Genomic DNA, 19,467 nt, shown 5'->3' on the forward strand with positions numbered 1-19,467 from the left:
ATAAAATATTCTTGTCATTTTTTTGTCTCCTTTCCTCAAATTAATGGTTGCTCATTTTCTGCTTTTTCTGTCCAATCTCTGAACATCCATGACTAAACTATTGTGCATTAATATGCTTTGGAGAGGCGAGAACAATTATTTGCATGCACTTTTTGGATAGAAAGTCAGAGGAAAAATATAGGCAGTTGAAAGGGTTAGCTGGACAGTTTGGCACATCAAGAACAAGCCCACATGTCCTAGACTCTTTCACATGCCAAAGAATTCAGCTATCGCTCCTTTTCTTCCTTTGTCACAATTCATTTCATTGGGCTGGAAGCTGGGGTTTGTTGAGGTTTTTGAGAACAATTTTTGTTATTTAATTACATGAAATAAAATAATTATGTATGATTCTAGGTACTCTTTTGTATTCGCTATGGGATACCTCACTGTGTGTCATGCTAGCAGGATATACATATTCCACTATGGTATTCTCTCAACAGACTTTTCTGGGTAAGTAGTGATAACACTTTTACTGATCATAACTGTTTGCTCAGTAGTAAACAGAAATGCCAGGTAATCTAGTGGGCAAATCTGATACTTTTTTAAAAAAAAAATTGGAATTTGCGACAGGTAGAGCTCAGAAACACATACCACTGCCAGATATCAGGACCCTAAATCAGCCAATAGGAGCTGTGTACAGGGAAGGAGCTAAGATTTGATGGGGAAAGTTTAATCTATTGAGTTTTAAGTGTTGAGCTTTAGAGGTTGGAAGCTGTGAGTGTGAGAGAAGTGTTAGTTTCACAGAAGCATGAATTAAATCTTCCATGCATGATGTGCCCAGCGTGATGATGTCACTTCTGGGTGATGTCAAGAACATCCCAGGATGGACTTGTGAGTCCCCTTCTGGAAGCCATGTAAGACCTGGCAGCCCTGCCAGTGCGCCAGTAGTAAGTGTGATGGGAGGCTACAGCCTCTTATCCATGTATTCTGTGGTTGCAAGAAGAAAAGAGCTGGTGTATTTCATGGAAGGTACAAAACTCCCATTCTGTGTGTAATGCAAAGTCCTTGTCCTGTTCCTCAGTGAACATGAGGACTTTGTAAATGTGTAGATGGTGCCTTAAGGAAGGGCTTTGTGGAAGAAATGGAGGTTAGAGGGAAATAACAGAGAAAACAGGCAACTGAAGCAGGAGGGAGGTCAAGCGTTAATGATGGGGTGTGTGTGTTAAGTGTCTTTGCTTCTGACTTATGGCAACCCAATGAATAACTGACCTGCAAAATGTTAATACTCATTGTTAATACTCATGCTCAAGTCTTGCAAACTTAAGGTCACAGTTTTCTGGATTCAGTCAACCCATCTCATATCGGGGTTGCCTCTTATCCTGCCTCTTATCCTTCCATGTTTCCTAGCTTTATTGTCTTTTCCAGCGAGTCTTTTTTCATCATGATATAACTAAAGTACAATATCCTCAGATTGGTCATTTTAGCTTCTACGATGAGTTCAGCCATTCATGGCCCAGGTGGATGGAGTGGCTGCAAGAAAAGCCAGGCAGGAGGCCTCGCTGGGGTCAGGGGCTTCTGAGGGCATTTGGCAGCCCCAGGTTTGTGACAAAGACCACCTCAGTATTTGTCGGGGTGAGCAAATCCCAAAGCAAGGGAGGGCTCAGGGGCTTGTCTTAGGAACTTCTGATGTGCGAGGGGGGATAGAGGGGAGAAAGGAAGCCCATTCCACCTTGCAGGGTGCCAGAGGAGGGCAGTGGAGATGGAAAGGGGGCAGGGAGAGTGAGACAGGCACTTCATAAAAGAGGGAGATTCCCAAGTGTTGAGCAGGACATGGGTGTGCAGGTTAGAATATGTACTCTAAGTCTCCTCAGGGTTTTGCCAATGTACAACTCCTCATAAGGACATTTAATAATATATATTACTTTCTCCGAGTTACATGTGATAAAATTATTGAGAGTATATTATCTCTTTGTCTTGTGGATTAATGAAACTTTTCATGGTTCTTGTGAACTTGCGGTTAAAGTATTACATAATTATTGTCTGGTTTTTGTATTTAAAAACCTGAAAGTTGTAGTGGTGGTGTTTTCTTTAATTGCTTATCTTATTCTTTTATGCCAAGAGGATTATGTTGGTGAGTTGTTCGTTGTGCATTTTAAAATGTTTCATAATTTCTGTCCTGTTTGATTTCATATAATAAAAACTGACAGTTCTGAGGGATAGTGATTGATGCTGCAACAAATGTAGCAAAACGGAGACTCCCTAATCTATCTTCAGCATCCTGGTTCTTTATCCTGCCTCCTAGGTTAGGCATGTTGAATCTCCATCTTGTTCCAAACTGGAGGTAGGGTAGGGTGGGGGAAGTACAACCCACCAAACTAGTTGTCCTCTTAAAACACTGTTGGTGGTACTTCATTTTTATCATTTTTGATAGCATTTTGCTGTTATTGGACAGTTTTTCCCCCAAAATATTTCACATTGCTTCCATCTTCACTAAAATTGCCTAATGCAGATAGTTGTTACTACAGTTTACACATGAAAAACTGAAGCTAAGGGTCAGTCAACACAGTTGAGCTGCACTTCTTTACTCTACTGTAAAAGGCAGCATCTGCTACCACTTATTTTTGCAAATTACTATTTGGCAGCAATATCTATTGCATGAAAGTGTGTTCTTTGTGGCAACACTGAGTTGTAATGAATTTGTCACAGAATTTACCTTGATCTTCAGACTGTGAGTCCAAACACAAATGCATCTTAATTTCCAAAGGACATCCAGACCCTGGCAAACCTCCAAGAGAAGGGATTGAAACAGCTGCTAAGAATACCTTGCTATGAGCCCTTGACATTACATTTTCCTGTTAACAAACACATTCCCTGAACCACAGTGGGGCATATGGTGGATCTGGTGGTGAATTCTACTGATAGAAGGGATTTCTCACTTCTCCTGTCCCACTGCAGCCCAAAATGCTCTCTGAAATGCTGCTCTTGGGGGCCAGGGGACTCCCAGACATAGAAGGACGGGAGAGGCGAAGATCTGCAGTAGAGGGGAAATCTTTAGCAGAAATCTTTTGCAAAATCTACTGCACTGAAGAGGAGCTTATCCAAGCTATTTAGGGAAACCCCAGAATATTCAGCTGTGTGTGAAAGATTATTTAGAATTATTTTATTTAGCTTTATCCCACCTCTCCAACCATTCAGTATGGCTTATAAATCTGACTTTTTTGGGAGGGGCGACTGCATTAACATGCAGAGGTTGCTGTTCTTCACTGCCGCAGTTCAACAAATTAAAAACAGATTGCTAGATATTGAGCGCCAAGAACTATACAGTCTGGCTAAGAAAACTTGTTCCCCACTGAGCTTTGAGATCCTTCTCAGTACTGGGAAAATGGCCTCATATCTATCTGTCTTGCAGATGCCACAGCAGCATAGAGCTTTTTCCCTTGCCAGATGTAACACCATGCCCTCTGTCATTCTTTATGGCAGATTCAACAAGACAGCCTACTTAGTCAGATACTGTCTGTAAACAAAAATGTGTTGAATCAATGACTCATATTCTTCTTTGTTGTTATTTGTATACAGATCTTCGCCACAAATATTTACATCCTCTTTTAGTTAGCATGGTTGATTGTTCTGATGCACTTAAGGTCTATAGACGTTTGAATGATTCTTCATCTAGTGTCACTGAGAAGGTGGCTGAGTTTCTTTACTCTGTTTTAAAGGCATACCAAGGGATCTCATAGAAACAGTTTACATTTATGCTTACTCTGATGTATATGTATGCAATCATTCCATTTTACCTTTTTTAACTGATTCGCTCTGATATATATATTTATATATTTTATGCCAATAAAGGCTAACTTGACTTGACTTGACATGCAGAGGAGTCACTTCTCCTCGCTGGGTTTTTACCCTTGTTCTTGTTTGCTGTTTTGTCCTTCATCCCTTGTTGTCCACTGCCCCCAACTTTATAGCTGTTGCATGCTTCCTGCATCTTGTCTCCCAGCATTCTCTTCCCCTTCCCTCTCATAGCCCCCAAGATCTGTTTGCCTTGAATCCTCTGTCCATTTGTCTTCATAACCCTCACATCTTCTCCCGAATTCTGTTTCCCATCACCTTTTTTTAAATAAAAAAACAACTTGAGAATTAGATGATGGAGCATATACTGTATGTTATTGTGGTTAGAAAGTCAGGCTCAGATAAAGAAGGGGCAGGTTGAAGTCAGTAGCTGGACATGAAGATTCCTGGGAGATTGTAAGTTAGACTAATAATATCTTATCCAACTCAGGGACTCTACATGTCTTGCTCTGAGCATTTTGGAAAAAAGTTGATACGAGTGTGAAATACAGAATCAATTAAAAACAGTTTAATGGTATGTAAAATTTGACAACTTTTCCCCATACTGTATTTTAGGCCACTGATGGTTTTAACCCAGAAGATCACTACTCTTGCCTTCCAGGTGCATGATGGTAAGTAAGATGGCCTTTCTGTTCTCCATCGCATTGTCTTCTGTAAAGTTCTCCAAATAGATGCTGACATCTTTTGGGAAAGTAACAGTTTGTGTTTCATTGGCCAGCTTCCGAAGTCATCCTATTACATTTAGGGTTTTATCAGCTCTTCTGTTTCAGTTAAAAAAAAATTACACTGAGCTGAAGTTCATAGAGGTCTCTAATAGTTTTTGCTCTGCTATATTAGAAGAGTGTTGAAACGTAGTAACCAGTTCTCCAAATTGTTCAGTTTGTTGTCTAGTGTATTGGAGGTTCTCAACATCCTTGAGTCAGTGGGCACTTTTGGAATTTAGAGAATGGGGAGTGACTGTGGGCAGGGGAGAGCAATCACAAAAAAGGCCTTCATGGCATACAGAGGCTAATTACAAAACGTTGGCAGGTTACACATCAAACATCCTCCTAAGATGGTGGCAGCTCTTTCTAAAATGGTACTTCCTGCAGACACAACAGTGATCCCTTCTAGATTCTTCCAAAGCACCTCCTGCTACAGGAAAGTGAAGGGAAGCCAGGTTTGGCTTGGGAATGAAGCAAATAAAGGCCACAAAACCCATCAGCAGCCATCACAATGTGTCTGTAGGCACCACACTGGGGATCACTGCTGTATGCCATCATGAGTCTCACGTTTAGCTCCTTTGCCTGATAGACAAACTAGATAAGATGGGGCAGCCACATGTATTTGTTCGCCTGTCTTCCCCATTCATATACAATGGATCTGAGACTTTTTTTTTACATGAATGTAAACACACAGGTAAAAGGGAGCTGACTTCCCCTCGTACCTGCCTTAATCACAGTAAGCTAAGTAACTTGAATTGTTGTCATCTAGTTAATGTTTACAGAAGAATAAACAACACATTATAGTGCTCATTCTCTCGGAAGAAAATGTGACCAAGTTGGAAGCACTTACCCACTTACAAAAGACACCTTTGGATTTAAAGTGTTTTGTGGGGGGTGGGGGGAGAATATATTGTAGGAATTAAAAAGATCTTGAAAATGGTTTAGTTTGAGTCTCCTTCAACCAAAGCTCATTCAAAGGCAATTGCAAGGTGGGAGGTGTAGTTAAAATAAGATGTCATTCACAATAAAAATTAGACTGGCTGTTTCCAAGTAACTAAATCCTCCCCCCCCCCACCAATTTTTATGTTATAACCCTAGAATGGATTTTGCATAGGGTGACTGGCAGACTTACAGTTGTGCCACTATGAGCTGAAAAGATGTTTCTCTTAAATCAAGTTAAATCTGATGCCCAGCCTCTCATGTAAATATAATTCCAGGATACTCTGGGATGAAAGAATTTAATATAGTTCTGTGAGAGGCTGGGGATCTGTCAGAAATTTCTACATCCTCAACAAACTACAGATTGCAGGATTTGTTTCAAAATCATAACAGTTAAACTGATAGGGAAAAAATGAATTTAATTTATAGGGTTCCCAACTTCATTTTTAGACTTTGCAGCATGATGCCACAAGTGATATTAGCCTTACTGCAGGTTTGGAGGTAATATGGCAAGGGAAGAAGAATGAGAATCTTTTAAAAAAGAAACAAGGTGACCTCTCTAAAGAGGCTACTATTGTGGATTAAGAAATAGATCTCTCATCTTTTTAACAATGAAACACAACTGTAAGGAGGCCAGATATGGATCAGGGATTTGACAGTGAGGGAAAGGGAAGCTAATTTTTTGTCCTCTTGCACTGTTTCCCCTCTATAAGTCAACACTTCTAATGTGGAGCTCTGGAGAGCTACATGGTAAAGAAATTGACAGGAAATCTGATCCCAGTTTTCCCAAGCAGTGTGTAGTCGGGACTTCCCAGTGCTTATTGTAAAGTCATAAGCCTTAGTGAAAAAATATTTACTTCATACTCCACTGTTCTCATTAATGGGGACCCAAAGTGACTTATATTGTTATCCTCTCTCCCATTTTATTCTCACAGCAGCCCTGTAAGGTAGGTTAGGCTGAGTGTATATGACTCAGGTTACTCACTAAGTTTCCATGGCAGAGCAGGGATTTGAACTTGGGTCTCCAAGAATCCAGTCTATATCACACTGATTCTCTGGTGATGAAAAATGATGAAAGAAGATAATATAATGGAGCAAGGAAAAACATTAATCTTGTAGTGGTGAATGATACTGCATCAATTAGTGCACTGGCATAATTGCATTTGTTTGTTGTATTTTCATTGTCCAGTGTGATCTCTCTCTCTCCCCCCCCCCCCCTCCTTAGGAATAGGCCGGAAAGCAGAAGACTTATCAAGTGAGCAAAATCAGCTTGCCGTAAAGTAAGAAAGTAATTCTAATAATTTAATCTTTTCTGTTATTTTTGTCTGCCACATGCAGTTTATATTCTAACATTTGGGATGTGTTCATTTTGTGAACTGCCTTCTGGAGTGAAAAATGTCCAGTCTCCTACTTTGGCCTCTCTTTTGGATTCTTTAAATCCCCAACTACCCACAACCAATCAGAAGTCAAGTAGCACCCTTAAGACCAACAAACCTTTATTCAGAATATAAGCTAAAACCATCTTCCATTATATTTTAATGTGGTTTTTTTTTCTAATGGCAAACTAGAATTATATATATATATTATGTTACATGTTAAAAGGTAAATTAGTTGGACAGGAAAAACTTCTGGGAAAGAAATGCTCTCATTTTGACCCAGACTTATTAGCAATAGAATAATTAACAGACATTCTCACATTCTGACATGTTACTGTTTATTGGTTTCCCACGCTAATGCAACCCAGATCAAAGGTTTTCTTAATTTGTTAATTGCATATTCTGCTATTGGATTTTAACTTTGTACTACTTTGCATTCTAAACCCCACAAGCTATATGTAGCTCTGCTTACTTTACCTCATTTCTCGTCTGAAGAAGTGTGCATGCACATGAAAGCTTATATTCTGAATAAAAGTTTGTTAGTCTTAAAGGTGCTACTTGACTTCTGCTTTGTTCTACTGCTTCAAAGAGTGCTTGTGAATGGTTCTTCATCCTCTTGGAGAGGAGTGACAAGTGGAGTGCCTCAAGAATCTGTCCTGGGATCTGTCTTGTTCAACATCTTTATCAATGATTTGAATGAAGAAATAGAGGGAATGCTTATTAAATTTGCAGATGATACTAAATTGGGAGGGGCTGCAAACACAGAAGAAGACAGAAACAGGATACAGGATGACCTTGACAGGCTGGAAAACTGGGCAAAAATCAATAAAATGAATTTTAACAGGGAGAAATGTAAAGTTCTGCATTTAGGTAAGAAAAATCTAATGTATGGTTATAGGATGGGGGAGACTTGTCTTAGCAGTAGTATGTGCAAAAAGGATCTAGGGGTCTTAATGGATCATACGCTGAACATGAGTCAACAGTGTGATGTGGTGGCTAAAAAGCCAAATGTAATTTTGGGTTGTATCAACAGAAGTATAGTGTCCAGATCACGTGATGTTATGGTATCGCTTTATTCTGCTCTGGTAAGACCTCACCTGGAGTATTGTGTTCAGTTTTGGGCATCGCATTTTAAGACGGATATAGACAAGCTGGAACGGGTCCAGAGGAGGGCGATGAAGATGGTGAGGGGTCTGGAGACCAAGTCTTATGAGGAAAGGTTGAAGGAGCTTGGGATGTTTAGCCTGGGGAGGAGGCGGCTGAGAGATGATATGATCACCATCTTCAAGTACTTGAAAGGCTGTCATATGGAGGATGGTGTGGAATTGTTTTCTGTGGCCCTGGAAGGTAGGACCAGAACCAATGGGTTGAAATTAAATCAGAAGAGTTTCCGGCTCAACATTAGGAAGAACTTCCTGACCGTTAGAGCGATTCCTTAGTGGAACAGGCTTCCTCAGGAGGTGGTGGGCTCTCCTTCCTTGAAGGTTTTTAAACAGAGGCTAGATTGCCATCTGACAGCAATGAAGATCCTGTGAAGTTAGGGGGAGGTGTTTGTGAGTTTCCTGCATTGTGCAGGGGGTTGGACTAGATGACCCTAGAGGTCCCTTCCAACTCTATGATTCTATGATTCAGATCAACATGGCTGCCCACCTGGATATACCCACAACCAAATCAAAAGGGGACATACGTTTTAGTTAAAAAGGGGACATAAGTTTTGGTTGAAGGGTTTGTAGCCTGTTTGCTATGTGCTCCCTAAAGGTATCTTAATTAGAAACCTGCTGGACCAAGACTGTAATTATTTATGAGGTAAGTAGAAATTGGTTTTTCATAGATATTTGACTGGACAGATAAGTCTTAGATGGAGATTCCCACAGAAATATTAAACTATTAAACTATCAACTAATAATATTTGGTATCTGAACATTTCAGAAATTTTGCTTCTTAAATTGTTGTTGTGGGCCTTGTTTATTATGCACTTTGACAGAATAAGACCTTCTTTGCTGGAGTATTTGAGCTATCTGCTCAACTTTATGAGTATCCTTGTGGGGCCATGCAACAATTACAAGGACTACATCGCTTTCATTGAAGGGAGACATGTGCAGATGAAGCTTTTGGAAGTCAGCTGGAAGCCCAATGGGAATGATAAACTTCCTGAGCCTTCTCCAATGGTAAGCTATAAAATAGCAAGTAATTACTTCAGATGCTGTTATACCCTCTCTCATTCTGTAGGCTCAGTGCAGCTTCAAGTATTTGAATAATCCCAGCCCTTATTGTTTCTCTCTACTCTGCATTAACTTTTGGGACTCAAAACGTACATAGCAACAGGGGCAGAAGAGTGTAAGATTACCAGTTTGGTATTGTGGTTAAGAGTAGCACACTTTTAATCTGGAGAACTGGGTTTAATTCCACTCCTCAAAAAGCCAGCTGGGTAATCTTAGGTCATAGAATCATAGAGTTGAAAGGGACCTCCAGGGTCATCTAGTCCAACCCCCAGTCCAGGGTAATCTAGTCCAATCCACAGCTCTCTCAGAGCTCTCTCAGCCCCACCCACCTCACAAGCTTCTACTTTGTTGATCTTAAAGGAGTTAAACTTTGTTGGTCTTAAAGGTGCCACTGAACTCAAACTTTGTTTTCTTGACCACCCTGATTTCCCACATGAAAAGATAGTATTGTTTACCATACCACCAACTCCTCCTTACAAGGTAGCTGATGCGGGCAATGAGATTGCTGCATTCACTAGGAAATTAGAAATGGGGTTTTTTATTTGGCAGAAACGTTTTGTCTTTTGGCCTTCTTTCAAGAGTGATTGCTTCAGTGTTCTGCGTGTACTTTACAGGGAGCTGTTCTTCACAAACTCTGCATTGCCCTTATATCGCTGCTTTTGTTCCTGACATTTACCAAGACCTTTCCAGTTGCGTACATTGTTGATAACCAGTTTATCGATAAGACTTCTTTTTTGTCAAGACTTGGCTACTTGTATATTGTTATGCAGGCTTCAAAGCCAAAATACTACTTTGCATGGACTCTCGGTAAGGTTGACACAACTGTTCTTTTTTGTATTCCAATCAATAGAAAACTAAATGTCTTAAAAGTATATTTAAAAACTCATGAAACAGCCTGTTTGGTACATTGCAACATTTATTGCTGAGAATATGAATGACGAGTCAAACACTAATATCCTTATTCAGAGCAAGGCTGGGAGAGCAGTTTTTCAAGTAGAGTGCACAGCACATGAGTGAATATCCACAGCTGAAGTTTATTAGAGGTCTTTCATATAGAGAAGAGACCTTGAGTCACCTGCCACCTTGCTATATTTAGAGCAAGGTTTTAGAATGAATTCAGCCTATCCATACTTTTCTGCCATTCCATGAGGGAGATAAGGGAAGATAGCTTTCAGGGAGCTAAGTCTGCCTTGCTTGGAACCAATATTACTAGGGGTGCGAATCTCCAGGTGGTGGCTGAAGATCTCCTATAGAGATCAATTCACCTGGAGAAAATGGCCACTTTGGAAGCTGGACTCTATGGCATTATACCCCATTGAAGCTCCTCCTCCACCAAACCTCACTTTCCTCAGATTCCAACATTGCCCCCCCACCAAAGTCCAGGTATTTTCCAACTCTAAACATCACAGCAGTGGTCTTTGAATCTGCTGGGCACAGTTATTTCTGAATGGAGTTCAGCTAAATTTTAAAAAGCATACATATAAATGAGAAAAAGGGCTTGATAGTTTCCTGCCTACCTTTTTCATTACTACTGTTTGTTATTAGCATAAGTTGGAAAGTAATTTTATTGATTTATTTACTTCATGTATATGCTTCCTTTGTTCCTAGTTGGAACCCAGAACAGCCCACATTATTCTCCACTTTAACCAGTACAGTACACTGCCAAGCAGTTGTTTAATCTGGGAGCAAAACACCATGAAGAATAAAGATCTGGGTATATAGAAAAACCAAGTTGAAGACAACATTCTGATTTAAAAGAAATTGGGATTTTGGGGGAAAACCATGTAAAGCCATGGGCAAGGCCTTCCGTTGTTCTTCCCACTGATGCCCAAAATATCACACATTCCCTCTTTCCTTTCTCGATAACTTTTATCTAATGACACAGAGCATTCTGTTGATCAGATAATACTGTTGCTAAGCAATTCTTGCTTGTTTAAAAGGACAGGCACGACTTTGTGGGAGAGTTAAATTCCTTCTGTCCTGGAAAATTTTACTGGAAAGGAGACCAACAAGCATGTCTTCAGAGTGCTCTCCTGACACAGGCTCTGTAATGCAGTGGTTATACAGATTTTAAATCTGCGGATAACAGGACTGCTAAATGTGAGTCTTCAGAAGTAGAAATGCTATAGCAAAATTCCATCTTTGGGACTGCTGTTGTATCCAATCCGTGGATGAATTGATTAAAAATAGTTCTTTTGGAACTTCAAACTCAAATTTAGCTATTCCACTGCCCCAAACTGGTTAGCCCACATTTCTAAATCAAATGCGTTTCTTCTGAAGCACTAATTTTGTTAAATTTAGCATCAGCATTAACGTTGGTGTTACATTTATGCAGGACTCTTTCAAATCCTCTGGAATATAACTTGTTTTGTATATATTAGGACCTTGAGCCAAAGAACTGTGCCATTTGTTTCACATGTTCCTGAGGGCTTTTAATTTGTGTTTTCTTAAACAACAACTCCTCAGATCATACAATGAAGTTTGGAAACCAAGAGGAGTTTCCAAAGCAGTGTTTGATGTGGTTCCAGTGGGGAAGATCACAGCCTCCCCACCACCAGTGCTTTTTTGGTAGAAAAAGCCCAACAGGGACTTATTTGCATATTAAGCTTGGCCTGGGAGCCCATGGCTGCCGTATGGCAGTTCAGGCCAGCCAGAGCCCTGTCCAGACAAGGCGGAGCTCTGCTCCAGTGGGCTCCAGCGGGAAAAAAAAGCCCTGCACACAACCACTCCCCACTGGGCACAAAACAACCCAAATCCATGACGATTTGTAAGTAGGTCAACATGTTGTGGTTTTTGATGTTACTGTTTTTGATGTTACAGCTGATGCAATCAACAATGCAGCGGGCTATGGGTTCAGTGGCATTGATGAAAGAGGCCATTTCCACTGGGACCTATTGACTAATCTAAATATCTGGAAAATTGAGGTAAGTCAAATGTTTGGAAAGGGGGCTAGATCATGGACATTACTACCTGTAAGGGGGGGAAACTTGTTACATAGATGCACACGTGACAGAAACATTGCGCATTATTTTATGTTTCATTTTTAAGGACAAATCCCACTAGTAAGGATGTTTTTAATATCGGTTCAAACCCAGATCTTAACCTTTGCTTAATTTTGAAGAACACAAAACCTTGAGATTTCAAATTATTCCACACCCACCTTATTAATGTATTGATATTACCTCCAATAAGATTATATATCCCTACCAGAATTTAAAATGTTCTGGTTTGGAAATATGAATTATGACAATCAATCCAACCATTGTTCAAGCAGGAGATCTCTCCAACTACATATTCTTCCTGGACATTTTCATATGCAAGCCCCAAGTATTTTTAGTTCTAAAACAAATACCAATGTTTAGCCAAGTCTGATTTCTTGGAGCTGAATTGTTGAGCTCAAAGCTGTAGTGGGAAAACAGTCACCAGCCATATATAACCTTATAACTACAACATGGTATTCAAAAACAGCATAATTTAGGTTTTAAATTTTAATTTTCATTAATGTTTATTCCTCTATGTAGTGGGTATTAGATGCAAAGACTCTGTTGATACATTACTTGATCTCTGGATTGTTAATAAAGCATGAATGAGCATATTTTAGAACTGGATAGGGTCAGCATTGTTTAATATGTGTGCAAAGTAATAAATGCATGGGAATTTTCTCTCTCCTAGACAGCAACAAGTTTTAAAATGTATGTAGGGAACTGGAATATACAGACCACTGCCTGGCTTAAATGGTAAGAATAATGTCGTTTAGTGCTCTTAGACTTTGGTAATCCTCTCTTTATTATACACTCTCATAAATATGATACTAGATTACATATGAACATATGAAGCTGCCTCATACCAAATCACACCCTCTGTCCGTCAAAGTCAGTATTGTCTACCCAGACTGGCAGCTGCTTTCCAGGGTCTCAAGCTGAGACCCTCCCCGGTCCCCATCTTTCTGTAATATTTTTCATAACATTTCAATCAGTGGGAAAAGTGGAATACAGATCTTTTGGAAAATTACTTAATGATACATTGAATTATTTAAGCTTAGTTCTGTAAGTAGATAAAATGTTTTGTTGGCACACTGTCTGCATTTTAGCCCATCAGGAAGCTACAAGGCACAGACTATTCTCATTACCTGAAGAACTGGTTCACTAGGGAAGCTTATAAGGCTAGGTATTTTTTCCCCAAGACTATTTATGACCATGTTGCATAGACAAATCATTGATTTTGCTACCATTTTCATATTACCTCAGTTGTTTTAAAAATAGTTCAAATAATCTTGATTATGGCCTTATATTGTATGGTAAGGCTACAATCAGACCACATATTGAACCGACACATGCATGAACCCGGCTTGCTTCCAGGCTTACACATAACATTAAGATGGAGTTAGGAATATTGTGGTGAGTTTAAATGCACTCAAGGGTGCTGTTCATCTATTCCTTGATTCTTTCTGATTATTCTAATTTTTGTATGTATCTTTTTCTTACCCAGTGTATGCTACGACAGAGCTCCTTGGTACCCTACAGCTTTGACATTTCTTCTCTCAGCTGTCTGGCATGGCATTTACCCTGGATATTATTTTACATTTATCACTGGAATCTTTATGACTCTAGCAGCCAGACTGGTGTGTATTTTATTTTTTCCCCCTCTGGGTGCAACTGAGACATAATAAGTTACACCTGCTAAAGTCATTGAGACTAGCACTTGATTGTAGATGGGATGGATCCAGACAGCTTTTTTTCACTCAGCTACTTTCTCTCTCCTTATTGTTGGCTGGGTCATTAACACAATAGAGGTGCACAGACAAGTGTAGAGAAAGACTTTTAAAGGAATTAATATACTTGTTGGTAAAGAGCAGAGATGGAAACACGTTTCTGGCTACATCACTAGCTAAGAAAGAGAGATGGAGAGTGGTGGAACTTCCAAGAAGTATGATATTGCCCTAAAACAGCAACCTGGAGACAGACAAAGAATGACACTGATCAGGAAAGAAGGTGCTGACCTCACTATCTTATCTACCTGGCCTTTCCTCTTGCTGCCGCATGCCCAGGTCTTCTTCTCTTCTTTTTGTACACTGGAAATTTTTTACTCCAACCCTTTATAGTCCCCATTTCTCATGACCCAAAGGTGGTCCAAGGGAACCCCCTCCTGCCTTTTTTTTCACTTTTAAGACCAACCAAGTTTAATTTTCCCCCCTCCTCCCTTTTTCATCAATAGAAAATGTTGGCTACAGTTTCCACCCCAATTCTTCCAAATAGGCTCTGCTTGAGACGTTACAGTTGCCAAGATGCGCCCACCATGCTCTTATGCATGAAAGCTGCTTTATGCATTTCAGTGAATGGAATGCAAAGAAATGTGTACCCGGAACTGCCTTTCCATTAAAATGAACAGAGAATCTCTGCTGAACGTGAGATTTTCAAGTGCATATCAGAGCCTTTCATAGCGAGAGATAGAAAAAAGTCATGTCACTTAGAAAAAAGTCATGTCACTATTTAATGGTATATTATTTAACATGCAGAGTTATTTATTTCTATACTATAAAAAACTTCAGCCACCGATTTCCACACATTAACCTTCTATTTAGGGGACAGGCCTATTGGGTCTTAGCCTCAGATGTGGAGGGAAAGGTGTTCAGCCTCAAATGGGTGTTTCTCCTCATCTTGAAAGGCTTCCTCTTTGCCCTTCAGGTTCTCCTGCCCTTCTGAATCTCATTGGTTGCTTAGGGGCAAGGGGCAGCCTCAACTACCTCCTCCTCAGCCAGGGTTGCAAGTATTTGAACAGGCTCCCTCAGTCCCTAGACGCTCCACCCCCTTTTCCCTGGGACAGTGAGAATGACTGAGAGGTGCAGTTGCATGTGAAGATTTAATTTGTAATATTTTCATTTTTAAAAAAGATGAGGAACAATTTTCGGCATTTCTTCACATCTTCAAAGACTCTGAAGACGACCTATGATGTTGCTACTTGGTTGATAACTCAGCTGTCTGTCTCTTATACTGCAGCCCCATTTGTTCTGCTTGCTGTTGAGTCCACAGTTAAATTATACAGGTATGCTCTTTCCTGTTACAAATACAAAACTAAAAAAACATAACAGGTCTTGTTAGGCATGTTAGCCTGTGACCAAAGCTGAGTGGAATATTAGTGTGGTTTGAAGAGGATATTCAACAGAGGTTATGTACTTAACTATGATAGTATGATGTAACATCTAGGTTTTGAGCTGGGTCAGTCCTCTCATCCAGGAAGCTCACTGAGTTTTCTTTGGACAAGTTGTTGCCAAAGGGTAGGCAATCTTTTTGGCCTGTCTGCACCCCAAAACTACAATGTCTACCTATAAAGACAGATCCAAGTGGGCAACCATATTGGTCTGAAGTAGTAGAACAAAGTCTGAATCCAGTGACAACCTTTAAGACCAACTAAGTTTTATTCAAGGTATGAGCTTTCATGTGTATGCACACTTCCTCCGATACAGTGAAATTGAATTTAGTCTGTACATATTAGGCAAGGGCTGAGCAGCAAGTTAGCATACAACATAATGAAGATGTTTTAACAGATTCAAACAGGAATAACAAGCTAAATTTAATTCCCTGGAATTAAATCCAGACAATGGTGACCTTATCAACTTAGCTTGTTATTCCTGTTTGCATCTATTAAAACATGTTCATTATGTTGTACGTTTAATTTGCTGTTTAACATCTGCCTTATATGCATGGACTGATAAATTCCATTTCATTGTATCTGAGGAAGTATGTGTGTGCACAAAATCACATACCTTGAATAAAACTTTGTTGGTCTTAAGGTGCCACTGGGCTCAAACGTTGTGCTACCCAGGATTTGAATTCAGCAGGAGCTCACAGGAGCACTGCTCCTGAACCTCCAGCCAGGGCGTATAGATTATAGACCATTAATAGGTATTGATGCATTTCTACAAATGCTACTTAAATTGTTGAGGATTGTAACATGACTTTGATTATTTATATTCCTAGGAATTCATATTATTTCTTATGGCTTCTGTCTTTGTCACTTGCAGGTCACTTTACTTCCATATGCACATTTTATGTTTTTTTGTGCTGTTGGTGTTGCCAAAGAAACCTGAAGGCCACAGCAAAAGGCAGCCTCCAGTTCGAGGTACACAGAACTCTGATATAAACAAGAAACAAAAATGATACCTCAAAAGGGAGCTGCTGAACCATCACTGGCATTGATGCTGGCTAGAAAAAGATATACAGAATACTTGGTTGTTGCATCTAATGGCTTAATGTAAACAACAACTTTAAATAGATGGAAAAGAACTTCCTGGATAATGTTTACACCTTCAAAGGACAAAAACTGTGATTTTAAAACAAAAAAACCCCCAAAGAGAATTGTTTAATAGAATATCTTTAATATATTCAAATTGATTCATGTCTTACAGATTTGTAATAATTATGCAGTTTTTTTAGGAGGAAGAAAAAAAAATCACTGGGGCTTTGCAGACTGGTGCTGTAAGATTGGAAATGTTTTTTTCCCAGAGAATGGTTAAAATCAAAGACAACTTTTGGACCAATTTTATACTTGCCAATTGAAGCACTTTGGGGCCCTTCTGCTGTTGTTGATGTGTATGTATGTATAAGGCATGCTGAAGGTGTCCAGATCACGTTTTTGAATTAGTTCATGGCCTAATTCAAAGGTTGATCAGCTCTACCAACCTAAGCTGAATTGCACCCTTCTAAATATATGAAAGTGAATGTACTTATAAGAGTGTAGAGTGATACTGTCAGAATTGCATTTTCAAGTTCTCTGCATTCTCCTGCACATGTTTGATTTCAGTCTTGGTGCTCATCATGTAAGTGCAAGTGGGTCAATTTCAGGAATCACATGGATCTCCTGTTGCTTTTAAGATTTGTCTTGGAGATAGCACACCAAAGTCAACTAACAGGCTCACCCTTCACATCTTTTGCTATGCATTTTCCATCAGTGAGTCCCCTTTAGTAAAAATGAGAATAGTCATCATCCTAGAACCATAAATGAAGGTGGCAATACCCATTAGATAAGAGAGAATGCTGTAGAACGAAGCTGAAAGTTCTCCATGTCAGTGCAAAATTAACAGTATGCCACTTGAGGTGAGAATCATGGATGCTTTGACAGAACTCCATTTTTTAAAACATGTACTCTGAGACGAGTAATGAATGTGATTTCTCCCCCCCCCCCCACAGCACTATAATGTCTTGTTGATGACCCATACTTGTGCACTTTCATTGTTGCCTATAGGATTTGCCAGTGTCAAGGCAATCTCATACACTTGGATATAACTCAGGGACACTTTGTGTTAAGCACTTGACTTGATTTGCTAAGAAAACCTTGCTTTGCAATTTTCTGATATTTAAAATATTACTTTTCTTAGATCTTGTAGATTTTCACCTCTTCTCCCCCCCCCTGCAATGTTTACCCTGTTCTTTTTTTGTCACTGTTAAAAACAATGTAATAGATACCCATCCATCCCTGTAGTGTGTATCTGAGTCCATCACCACTTGTAAGCTTTTCATTCACCCACACTGTCTCTTTTCACTTGTTTAGCTTTATAAGCTCAGACCTTGATGGTCCGGGCTAGCCTGATCTCAGAAGCTGAGTAGGGTCAGCCCTGGCTAGTAGTAGGATTGGGGACCACCAAGGAAGTCCAAGGTTGCTGCTCAGAGGCAGGCAATGGCAAGCCCTCTGTCTCTTGTGTAGAGAGCTAGTTTGGTGTAGTGGTTAAGTGTGTGGACTCTTATCTGGGAGAATCGGGTTTGATTCCCCACTTTTCCACTTGCAGCTGCTGGAATGGCCTTGGGTTAGCCATAGCTATTGCAGGAGTTGTCCTTAAAAGGGCAGCTGCTGAGAGAGCCCTCTCAGTCCTACCCACCCCACAGGGGGGAGAAGATACAGGAGATTGTAAGCCGCTCTGAGTCTCTGATTCAGAGAGAAGGGTGGGGTATAAATCTGCAGTCTTCTCCTTCTCTTGCCTTGAAAACCCTACCGGGTTGCCATAAGTCAGCTGTGACTTGATGGCACTTTCCACCACCAGCTTTACAATGGCCATTGACATTCTCTTAGGAAAAAGCCCTGTGGTGGTCCTAGGGGTGGGTTTTGACATGTTTGCACACCCAGCAACAACTGAGTTTTCCTTATGCAACCAGGTGCCAAAATTGCATCGTCCCAAGAACGACCTCTGCTTTTGTTACTTTTTCACTTTAAATGTAAGCCCATTTTGCAAATAGAGTAGTAAAATTCTTATGATATGCTTTGATATTAAAAGAGCTGGAGTGTTCAAAATTGAAATGTTGGGTGATATGAACTATTATCTGGTGACCGCCTCTGGAGAAAAAGATAAATGTTGTGAAGAATTAAAGTTGCTGCTGTTTATTATTACTTTAGTGTTCACTCCATCCTATGAGGAGTATGATGTTTCTGTTTTGGATCCAAGACTCCAAAGATATATACTTACAAAGGATAACAAGCAAATAAAATATTTTGTACAAAATAAACCCTGTCTGACAAGTGCTGTGAGTTTGGGATGGCACAATTGAATCAACCACCTCATTTTTAATTTGATTTGATTTGCTTTTGATTTATGCCCCGCCCTATCTCGCAAGCGGGCTCTGGACAGCTTACACCATTAAAACTTTACAAAACATTAAGCAAATCACATCCAAACTAGACAATATCATAATTACAAAATCTGTAAAATTACAGAATTAGCAAAAATAATATCCAACATAACTTAAGCTCCTAGATGGCAAGGTGCTGATAAGGTGGTGGGGGAAGCGGTGACTACAAGGGACACCTGTTGGATCAATTAAAAGCCTGGCAGAAGAGCTCTGTCTTACAGGCCCTGCGAAACTTAGATAAGTCCTGCAAGGCCCGAATCTCATATTTCCTAACACTGATTATCTGCTACTCTGAATGAGGAAGCTCTAAGTCTTATGGCCCCATAGCTGTTGATGTATTTGTTGCTTATTCTAAAGAATTCATTCTCTTTCTCTCCCTCCACACATGCTATATTTCAATGCAGCAATTTACTTACTATATTCATTTATTGACTATATTTTATTGTATTTCAATGCAACAATTATAGACATGCATCAAATGGTAGTTCAGCTCCAACCCCTGACTTTTCAGTGCTAATTCTTGTTGCTGAGTGTTAGTCAAGAGTGGGAAGGCAAATGGAGTCTTTGGCTCCTGCCTATCCCTATGGCAGTTGGTCTTCCTAAGCTTGTAGACCTATCTGCCACGCATTTTTAAAAAGACATTCATGCACTTGAAAAGATTTTGAACACTTTCCAAGTTACTCCAAGTCTTGCTTCCAAATGAGATAAATTCCACAAGCCTTAGTAACGCATAGTTTAATAATGTATAGTAGTAGTGACCTCTAGTGTTTACTTCACA

General features: G+C 39.8%; 1 protein-coding gene across 1 annotated transcript in view; it reads left to right on the plus strand.

The window, feature by feature from the left end:
* Positions 1-18,566, plus strand: part of MBOAT1 (membrane bound O-acyltransferase domain containing 1) — a 39,946-nt gene extending 21,380 nt beyond the window's left edge. The window contains exons 4-13 of the mRNA XM_060244148.1: positions 394-489; positions 4,387-4,442; positions 6,700-6,754; positions 8,835-9,018; positions 9,687-9,879; positions 11,893-11,996; positions 12,745-12,809; positions 13,561-13,693; positions 14,963-15,114; positions 16,094-18,566. Coding sequence (XP_060100131.1) covers positions 394-489; positions 4,387-4,442; positions 6,700-6,754; positions 8,835-9,018; positions 9,687-9,879; positions 11,893-11,996; positions 12,745-12,809; positions 13,561-13,693; positions 14,963-15,114; positions 16,094-16,229 — 1,174 coding nt within the window. The 3' untranslated portion in view covers positions 16,230-18,566. The remainder of the gene's footprint in view (positions 1-393; positions 490-4,386; positions 4,443-6,699; positions 6,755-8,834; positions 9,019-9,686; positions 9,880-11,892; positions 11,997-12,744; positions 12,810-13,560; positions 13,694-14,962; positions 15,115-16,093) is intronic.
* The last annotated feature ends 901 nt before the right edge of the window (positions 18,567-19,467 follow it).

The sequence above is a fragment of the Heteronotia binoei genome, chromosome 7 (assembly GCF_032191835.1).
Source record: "Heteronotia binoei isolate CCM8104 ecotype False Entrance Well chromosome 7, APGP_CSIRO_Hbin_v1, whole genome shotgun sequence".
NCBI lineage: Eukaryota > Metazoa > Chordata > Lepidosauria > Squamata > Gekkonidae > Heteronotia > Heteronotia binoei.